General features: G+C 38.3%; 1 protein-coding gene across 10 annotated transcripts in view; it reads right to left on the bottom strand.

Moving 5' to 3' along the window:
- Positions 1-2,668: 2,668 nt before the first annotated feature.
- The window catches only part of ITCH (itchy E3 ubiquitin protein ligase), a 122,977-nt gene continuing 115,556 nt past the window's right edge, over positions 2,669-10,089 (bottom strand). For all 10 annotated transcript variants that reach the window (XM_014831479.3, XM_014831480.3, XM_014831482.3 and 7 more), the window contains 2 exons: positions 6,493-6,565; positions 2,669-5,301 (listed from right to left, as the gene is read on the bottom strand). In XM_014831479.3, coding sequence (XP_014686965.1) covers positions 5,202-5,301; positions 6,493-6,565 — 173 coding nt within the window. In that variant the 3' untranslated portion in view covers positions 2,669-5,201. The remainder of the gene's footprint in view (positions 5,302-6,492; positions 6,566-10,089) is intronic.

Below are 10,089 nucleotides of genomic sequence, written 5' to 3'. Positions count from 1 at the left end.
TGTAGTGACTGTACCTCAAGAAATCCTGGAAGATAAGCACCTGAGGGATCTTCACCACCATCTTACGTATGGAGAACCAGACTGAGAGAGGTGAAAGGATTTAACATGATCACAATCACAGAAGCAAAAAAGAGAATGGCCAATAGTTCAAATGACTGGAGCCAGAATGATGGGGAAGAAGGAGTTGGAGACAGTTAGGGCCTTGAATGGCAGGCTTATGAGTTTTGGAGTTTATTCCGTGGTAAGGGAGGAAGCACTGTAAGATTTTGAGGGGAGAAGCATGAGACTGAGGTCTCACAGATCATTCTGAGGCAGCACAGATGGACTGGAGGGAGAAGAATGGAAGCAATGACAAGAGGCTGCTAGTCAACCAGAGTAGGGATGAAGGATGTGGGCTGTGGCAATGGGGACAGCTGTGAGAGAAGTGATTCAAAAGAAGTTGTGAAGATAGATTTGACACGATTTGGAGACCAATTAGATAGAACACCTGAATTGACCATGGAAGACTCGCAGGGTTGTGGTGAGTTAGCAGTACAGCACAATGTTTAAGAACACAGGTTTTAGAGTCAGACAGTCCTGAATTCCTATTTGCACTCTTGCCACAATACCTGTGGACACTTCAAGTTACTCCATCAATTTGAGCCTCTATTTTCTTATCTGTAAAATAGAGATAATCATCCTTCTGTAAGAGTGGCCAGGAAGACTAAATGACAGTGCATGTACCATATCTAACAGTGTTTGGGACATAGTAATAAATGTTGACAGTTGTCCTAGGACTAAGTGAATATAGGTGTGGCGGTGGTTGCTAGAATAGGGAAGACAAATAGAAAAGCAGGTCTGAATTAGAAATGAGGAAAAATAACGGTATGGATCTTCAGTTATCTGCAGGTGTGACTGCAAATTCTTAAGGGCCTTCCCTTTGGGGGGCTTTGAGGAAACCCTCTTGCCCACAGCATCTTTGCTTGTTCATTGACCAATATTGTCTTCCTGTGGTCTCCACTTAAGACCCTCCTCTCCTTGCCAACCAGGAAGATTTCCCTAGATCCTCCCCCGAAATGTCCAGACCACAAAGGAACCCTACAGACACATAGGAATTGACAACTGAAATGGGCTAGGGGTGACAGAAGTTTCTGTTCTGGAGTTTCAGAACATGTGAGACACTCTTCCTAAAAGTGTGGAGAATAGCAGTCAGCCAGCCACAGCTGAGTCCCAGTTTGATGCTTTGTAGGGTTTGGGGCCAGAGAGTCAAACGGTCAGTAAGAATTACTACTGATTTTCCCATGAAAGATTTCCTCATGCTGACAGGGACATATCTTCCCCCTTTTTCTTAGCCACATTGAAGCTAGAGCTTTCTAGCTGCTTATACGGGATAGATTAAATAGGACAGGGTCTATTTTTAAGACCTGGGAAGGACCTGCAGTTTTTGTCCTCCAGTCACTGTTAGATTGGCATATTAGAAAAAATCCCACTTCTCAGCCTCTCTTCACTGGTCCTATTTTAAATGAGAGCGTGATCATTGGTTTCCTAATAAAAGTCTACTGAAGCTAGTGAGCAGGACAGCTTATTGAGAACAGTAAGTCTTGGCAGCTAGCTGGTGGTTCTCTACTTAGCACCCATGGCTGGGGTCCTGTCTTAGAGCATCTTTAGTTGTCTCAGAAAAGCAGATGTCTTCATCTCAGTTGTCTTCAACATAGGTGCCAAATCCAATCTCATCTCAGTGGGTGTTCCTAGTTTTTTTCTACTCATCACTACAGAGAGGCTGTAACTTGCCCACTTACAAAAGCAGAGACGCAGAAATCTATGCACCCCGGTCATATAGACGGCTTTTCTGCAGGCAGGGCAAACCTTCTTACTCAAGACTAACAGAAAAATGTGCAAATGAAGGACCAAAAAAGTTTAATTATAAACACAGTCTTCCATTACATCTTTTAAGGAAATGCAACTGAGGCAGCCCCCTGAAGGACTTTTATAAGAGCACTTGACTCCCTGTGGTACTTGTAGAGTTACCTGAGTATTTGAAATTACAGTTCAAGAAAACAAAGGAACTCCAATACAGTAATAAACAATCCAGTGCTGCCATTCCATTTTTAGTTAATGAAAGCATAGCATATATACAAATAATTCTGTCAATAATTCCAAAAGAAAAACAAGAAAATGAGGGGGGCTGGAGATACCAACAATATTAAATAGAAGTAGTTAACCTAAAGGAGTTTAGAAGGATGGAATTACATTCAAAATAAGGAGGGATATAAAAAGAGAAGTCTAATTCCATGAGTCATCCCTGCTAACAATTCAGATTATTAACCAGATAAGTAAGAAGTGGCGGAATGGGTTTAACTGAAATAGTTCATTTAGGATGAGACCTCTGTGGACAGGTGAGTCATGTTTCACTAAAATTTGATGAATTGACATTGGTATGTCAATCTCTTGATGAAAAATTAGTATCTGAATTTTAAATAGAGTTATTGTAAGTCTTATGAAATTAGATTCTTCTGCACTCTGATATAAGATCATAAAAGGCAAGAGCAGGAATTCTTTATTAGAAGCTGCTGGATCAGTTTTAAACCACTCTATCTGATGAAACAAGTGAGGCCCTTCCCTCCTGACCCAGGCTGTGAAATGCTGACTTCCCCAACCTCCCAAAAGAGCAGAAGAATAAGGCAATTGCTCATTTTACTTTGTTTTTATTTCAACATAACATGCAGTAAAAAAATTAACAGGATTTATTAGCATTTACAATGCTTACAAAGAAAAAGGATTCTAAAAGCAATTTAGTTCAGATTTAAGAAATCACTCTAATTAAACACTTACAATAAATCTATTTCCAAATGTTCAGTTTGGACCAAAATTTAAGATAGCATTTGGTAGATATTTATGTCTGCTGTCTATTTGCAGTATTTTTATATAACCTCTGATTCTTGGGATATCCAGCCCCCATTTTCCTAACACAGCAGGGAAGACATATACATGTGGCCACTTAAATTAAAGGAAGAAATGGAGTAAGGGAGATCCCAGGCTGCAAAAATATATACAAGCATTTACCTTTCCCAGAACTAAAGTTTCTTCCATAAAAATATTAAATAGCCAAGCCCTATAGAACTAGGGCCAGGGCTACTTCAAATATAACTATTCTGTATTTTAAAAATATAGGGCAGAAAGCCTTTTGGGTGATATTTATACATTTTCACACAATATTTCTAGGTCCCTAAATGAATCATCAAGCATTATGTAGAACAAAAAAAGTCTACTTTCTTACATTATCTCTTAATTTAATCTCATAAATCTCTAGTAAATATTGTAGGTAACTACATTTCAATATGAGAATTCACCTCAATAGGAAGTCTTTACAGAAGGCTTAATCTCCATAGCCATTACCAAAGTTCAGACATATAATGAATGGGTAGTTAGCAGACATTCGCTCTGTAAGACAAAGCAATAGCGCTTTTTTCCCCTACCAACAAAAAGGCAGAGAGTCCCTACTTTGAAAACTAGGGCATTTAGAGACCATACAACATTTTCCTGGAGTATGTGGAATAAAAAAAAAATATAGGGTTGGGGAGAGCCTAATCTCCCCCTTTACACTGACATGAGGCAACCCTTTCACTCACATAAGTCTACTTTATGATGGCAGTGTTTTAGAATACAGATACACAAGTTTAAAAATGTTTTTATTGTTGTTCCAGGGTGTAAAAGGAAGAGTAGTTAGGGACAAAAAAACATTTTCTTTCCATATGGAACAGGGGTTTGCTACTCTCTGCTTATTTTTGGCTCAATGCTACTGTTCATTCTATGCTACTGAAACCTGCCAGAGTCCCTGCTTCACGAGTTATGAGGCTGTCCTCAGGGTTCAGCTATGATAGGACTCCGATGGCTTAGGCTTCATCCCACTGTCCATAAAGTCAAACCTCTGACATCAGCCATCTTGACAGAGTCTAGGCTAGGCCAAGTTAAAAGAATTAACTATATAGAAGTGCAAAGTGCATTAATTGGTTACTAACAGAGCAGCCTAAAATTAAATCGTTATGGGAACAGTCTGTTAAAATTTTTAGAGGTGAAGAGAACATCCAATTCAGCACAATGTGACTACTCCAGTATGTTTCTGAGAAATGATAAATTTGAAGACTTTTAATTCACAGAAAGAATACATTTCTGTGGTTACTAGAAATGAATGGCTAGTAAATGTTTTACTCCTTTGTTTTTAGCCAGTACCATAGCTCTCCCTCCCTAATGGAAATATAATTTTAGAGGATGTTTCATTGACCTCTATTGGGACTAGAAAGCATCTAGTTAAAACTTGAACTCCTTAACAATAATATAACTGAACTTGTTGGATTATGCTAAAATTATAAAGATGAAACTTGTATATAGGAACATACAGAAATTGTCAATGATGGCCTTCGATGAATTCAGCTAAATTCATTCCAATTCTAGGTTAACTTTTATAAACGTCAGTGAAGGAATCATAGTGTTAATATTGTTTATAAAGTTTAGTATTTGCAAGGCAATTAAAACAATCAAACTTCCAAATGAAGAGACTTATGAAGTCACTTGCAGGCTGGGACCAACTTCTCCCTGAATTCAAATTAATAAAACTACTCTGTAGAGAGATACAAGAGTCTTGCCATCACTTTGCAGGGATAACATCAAAATGATGCATGGATTCATGCTCCGGAAAGGAAAAACGACAGGCCAGACTGAAATGAGAGGGAGAGCACAAACCAGAAATTCGCTCACATCCCCCGAAGCTGGGCTAAGCTTGTACTTTTAACAAATACCTCTTACCAAGAGGCTTAATAGGAAGATCTTGCATATTTCAGTTACCATGGGACTTCCCTGCATATCTGCAGAATCTCTGAAAGAAAAAAACTTACTCCCAGGTGAGACTTTTGACACACATATACAAAACTGTTGTTAAGGAAAGAATCTAGTGGAGTAAGACAAGGCAGATTTCACTGCTGTTAAATCTCATGTTAAGTAAGGTTTTGACTAGTCATTTGCAGATCTGATTTCTGGAAACACTGAGTAGAAATCCCAAATCACTGGAAGATAAATCTCAATGATAACATTAATTTACTTACACTCAGATAACTCTCTAAACAGTCACAGTCCAAGTTTACAACAAGATGTGCAATAGGCAGAGAAGGAAAAGGACAAACATTGCAAATAAGTTCTTGTCCTTCAGTGGTGTAAGTTCTCAGAAGTTACTCTTGTCCAAATCCTTCAGTTTCTTCAATGGCAAATAACAGCTTTTCCTTCAGTTGCTCATAGCTCTTGTAGGGTGGCAGGTCCAGGCGGTTAAAACTAAAAGTAAGAATTGTTAGCTTGAGAAAAGGAAATACACAAGGAATCATATAGGCAGTGTAGTATATAACAACACTGGTTTGAAAGTCGTGCAAAATTGAGTTGACATCTCAGCTCTGTCACTGAGCCTTTGGGCAAGCACTTTTACCGTTCTGACTCTTGCTTTCTTCTTTGGTAAAACGGGAATAACCATACTTAACTCTCAGAGTAGAGAAAAGAAAAAACAAGCACATATATAGCACAGGGCCTGATGCTCAGCAGGTACTCAGTAAAATTTTAGTCCTCTCATGCTCTCCCATCCACCCTAATTTGCATCAGTGGTCAGCAAACTTTTTCTGTAAAGGGCTAGATAATAAATATTTTAGACTTTGTGGGCCATAGGTCTCTTATCAAAAGGTTTTAAGTATACCACTTTAATAGTAAGAAACAATTTTCTGCTCTAATATCTAATATTCTGCTCCTACTAAATTTCTCTGCTCTATTCTTAGCTGTGAGTTTTTAAAGGGCATCTTCTAATTTTGGGTCATATTAATATCACCTTCACAAGGTAACATGTAGTGAATTTGCCCTAAAGCCTTGTCCCTCTGCTGTATTTTTAGGATAAGGCCTAGGCAAATGTTTGAAAATAAAAGAAATAACGCTATCCAGAAAGGGAAAATAAATTTACAATTATTACTTTTGTTCATCCTTGCAAATAGAAACATGGAACTTGACAGAGTAATGAGGCTGGTTTTCATGTGTGACTGAGATAAGCTGTTCACAACAGTGTAATGGCAGAGTCTGTTCCAAGTTTGAAAAAAGCAAGGGACAAGAGGTCAAATCAAAATACATGTACACAATATGAATGTACAAAAATCAATTGTTGTATATTTTAGTCATGGGTCCTTCTAGTTGTGGCATGTGGGACGCTGCCTCAACGTGGCCTGACGAGCGGTGCCATGTCCACACCCAGGATCCGAACAAGTGAAACCTTTGGCTGCCGAAGCGGAGAGTGCAAACTTAACCACTTGGCCATGGGGCCAGCCCCCAAATGGGTAAGTTTTATGGTATGTACATTATGCCTTGAAAAAGCTATTAAAAATAATTCAATACCATGGGGAAAATATTTCACTTCTAATTTCTAATAGGCTTCAAGATCTACAGGATAACTGAGAAAAGGCTATGTTCTCTAATCTTTCTGATTTTACTTACCAGGTATGACTTCTGGGTAACCAATTTTCTTTCCCAACTTTTTCAATGCAGAATTTCTGTGGTCCATTGCTCCCTAAAACATATTGAAATCATCAACAGTTTGATAGCGCAGTGATTCTCAAATTGTGATCCCCAGTCTAGCAATATTACCATCATCAGGGAAGTATCATGAGGGAACTTGTTAGAATCACAAATCTACAACCCCTCTCCCAAGCCTACTACTGATTGAATCAGAAACTCTGGGAGTGAGGCTCAGCAATCTGTTTTTTGTTAACAAGCTTCTAGGCGATTCTGATGGCTGCTAAAGTTTGAGAATCATTTTGTTAACATGTGTCCATGAGGAGAAAATGCAGTTTTATCTAGCGTTCCTTAGCCAGAATAACAGAATATTGTGATTAATAATACCTCACATAAGAACAGAAACATAAAAAGGTTAATTTTAGTTTTAAACACAATAGGGAAACTACAATCCACTGTCTTATACAATAAAACGATTTAAATATAAAATGGTTAAAACTTTATAAAATGTAAACATCCTAGTGAATTCAGTATTAACAATGCTTGTGCTTATAGGTCCTGTAGGGCATACCCTTACACACTTCACACACACACCCAATTTTTGCCTCTCATTTACCTTCTGTTGGAGATAGCTCTGAATGGTGATCTTAAAGCACTGGTTTTCTAAAAGGTCACTGCTGCTCCTTAGGAAGCATTTACCAGTGGTCACAATATTGGTAACGCTAGTGGACTTTTTAATTAGATGGGGCCAGGCACACTAAATGTTCTGCAATGTGTGGGACAGTCATACCCAAAGAATTTCCTCATGTCCCACCTGACAACCCAGTACAAATATAAATTGGTAGTACTTTTGTATCTAATAGCATTGAAGTGTTTTCACAATAGTTATGTGAAAAAGCTCAGTAATACCGGAAATGGTCACTATGAAAAAGAATATTTAAAATTATTAAATAATTAAGCTTGAAATTATTAAACAGTTTACTCTCTGCATGTTCTCTCTACTCATTACATTACAGCATTTCTAACCATATAGATGGAAAGTTTTGTTTAATACTGCTAATTAACATGTAACAAGAGCCTGATTGTTTTTAATAGACAGAATCAAATATTAAAATAGCAGAGAAATATGAAACGAACGGATCTTAGTGAATTTCATTAATAAAGACTGTTTTACAAATATGTCATACTATCATTCTGAATGCTTTAGAAAATTTTACGGAATGGGAGACATCAAGTTGTAAACACTTTATGATGAAATTATTTTTAGGTTGCCTGTTGTTTAATCTTACTCTGACACTGTTCCTAAACCTCACAACTTCTTTGTAGAGTCTTACACCTAAGTTCCTGTTTTCAGCCTATTTCAACTTTCAAATGATATGGTCTCTGAGGCCTTTTTACGTGTCAGAGCCTTGGCCTGTAGTGGAATTTCATGATAGACACTACATTTTAAATTAAGATCTACCTAATTTTTCTCCACTTTGATCATCTATTATTTATTGTGGCACTATTATCCCTACTTCATTTAGGTTATTTCCCTCTTTTTGTTATCATAATTATTTAAGTCTATTATTTCTTACCTTTTCTATCCTTTCATATTCCAGTGCTTCTTATACAGAAGGGCTTCTGATCTTTTTTTTTGAGAAGATTAGCCCTGAGCTAACATCTGCTGCCAATCTTCCTCTTTTTGCTGAGGAAGCCTGGCCCTGAGCTAACATCCGTACCCATCCTCCTCTACTTTATATGTGGGATGCCTGCCACAGCATGGCTTGCCAAGCAGTGCCATGTCCACACCCGGGATCTGAACCGGTGAACTCCAGGCCGCCAAAGAGGAACGTGCACACTTAACCGCTGTGCCACCGGGCCAGCCCCCTTCTGATCTCTTAAACCCAAACCTTTTCTTTTAAATAGGAACAAGTATCTGACTACTTATTTGTGTCTTCTAACATAGTTGTTCCCAAATATACATGAATTAAAATAAATATTATTCCATTATAAATCACTTTTTAAAAATTTCTCCTTCATATTACAGTTAATGCTATGTGTGTGTATTCTTTGGAGATTGTAGATACATTATTTCACATCTGCCAATTTCATTCCAGAATATTAAAGAGGCTACTGTAAATATTTATTACAAAAATGGGATGTTAGAACTGATAAAGTCAAGAACCACCTCATTAAATTATTATGTATATCACTCTTAGAACTTTCTACTCCAATACTGAGTGGAAGGTTAAACCAGATGGCCTCTAAGATTCTACAAGCCACAATCTTGCTGTCTCTGCCTCCCACAGGTATCCGTGTTGGACTGTTAGACAGCCCCACCCACCCCTAAATATTATTCCCAAGAGCAGACCTAGTTCTCATGCCTTTAATGATCAAATTTCCAGTTTAGACTGAGAAGCTTGTATCGTTTTCCTCATTTTGGTCACTACTCCTTACCTCCCCAATCCCTAACATGGTTTCTCCTTTTCAAACTAGAGAGTATTATTACAAGTTCCCCTCTCCAAAACCTTACTTAGAAGTTTTCTTAGTAACTTACTTAGAAAGTTTCTTTCTTAGAAATCATCCTTCTCTGAGACCTTTCTGGCTCACTAGATAAAAACCTCCCTTCTATATTGCTTCTGAGAGAGTAGAATATTTATTTCTCCTCTTCACCCTCTGTCTGGCCTCTCCTTTTTTTATTTATTTATTTATTTAAAGATTTTATTTTTCCTTTTTCTCCCCAAAGCCCCCCGGTACATAGTTGTATATTCTTCGTTGTGGGTCCTTCTAGTTGTGGCATGTGGGACGCTGCCTCAGCGTGGTTTGATGAGCAGTGCCATGTCCACGACCAGGATTCGAACCGACGAAGCACTGGGCCGCCTGCAGCGGAGCGCGCGAACTTAACCACTCGGCCACGGGGCCAGCCCCTGGCCTCTCCTTTAAGTCTGCCTCTAGGCTACTTCTGTCTCATCTCTAAATCATATGTTTCTAACCATCAGCCCTCTAACTCTTCTCTGTGTTTTATTTCTGCATAAGCCCACCCATTCTCACAGCTTCAAATGTCACTGCTCAGATGACTCTACCTTCCCTCTCTTACCTCTAAACTCCCACTTTAATAACACCTGTAAAACTGCACCCTGCCCCCACCCCCCGAGATTTTCTACTTAGTTGTCTGGCAGGCGCCTTAAACTCAATAGTTCTAAACCACTCATTATCCTCCCCCAACATCTCCAAACCATGTTCTTTACACTTCACAACTTCTCTATTTCTCCATGTTTCATAACATGGTATTATCTTTGACACTCTTCCTTTATATCTCATCTTCTAATAAAGTCCTGTTTCTACTTATTTCTACCTTGTCTAGCATTTATCCCTTCTTTTCCATATCTACTTCCAGCTCTTAAGATCAGGTTCTCATCATTGCTCCAATAATTTCTTCCTATCTCCAGGTTCTCCTTATCTTTTAATGCATGCTATACCTTGCTATCAATTCTTCCTAAAATGCAGCTTCAGCAAGGTTTCCTCCCTTCAAATAGTTTCCATAGCTTCCAATACCCTCAGAGTAATGTCCAAATTCTTTTGGTCTGGCTCTTGAAC

Source organism: Equus asinus, chromosome 15 (genome assembly GCF_041296235.1).
Source record: "Equus asinus isolate D_3611 breed Donkey chromosome 15, EquAss-T2T_v2, whole genome shotgun sequence".
Taxonomy (NCBI): Eukaryota; Metazoa; Chordata; class Mammalia; order Perissodactyla; family Equidae; genus Equus; species Equus asinus.
The sequence above is the reverse complement of the archived record's forward strand: the minus strand, read 5'-3'. Positions and strand labels throughout refer to the sequence as shown.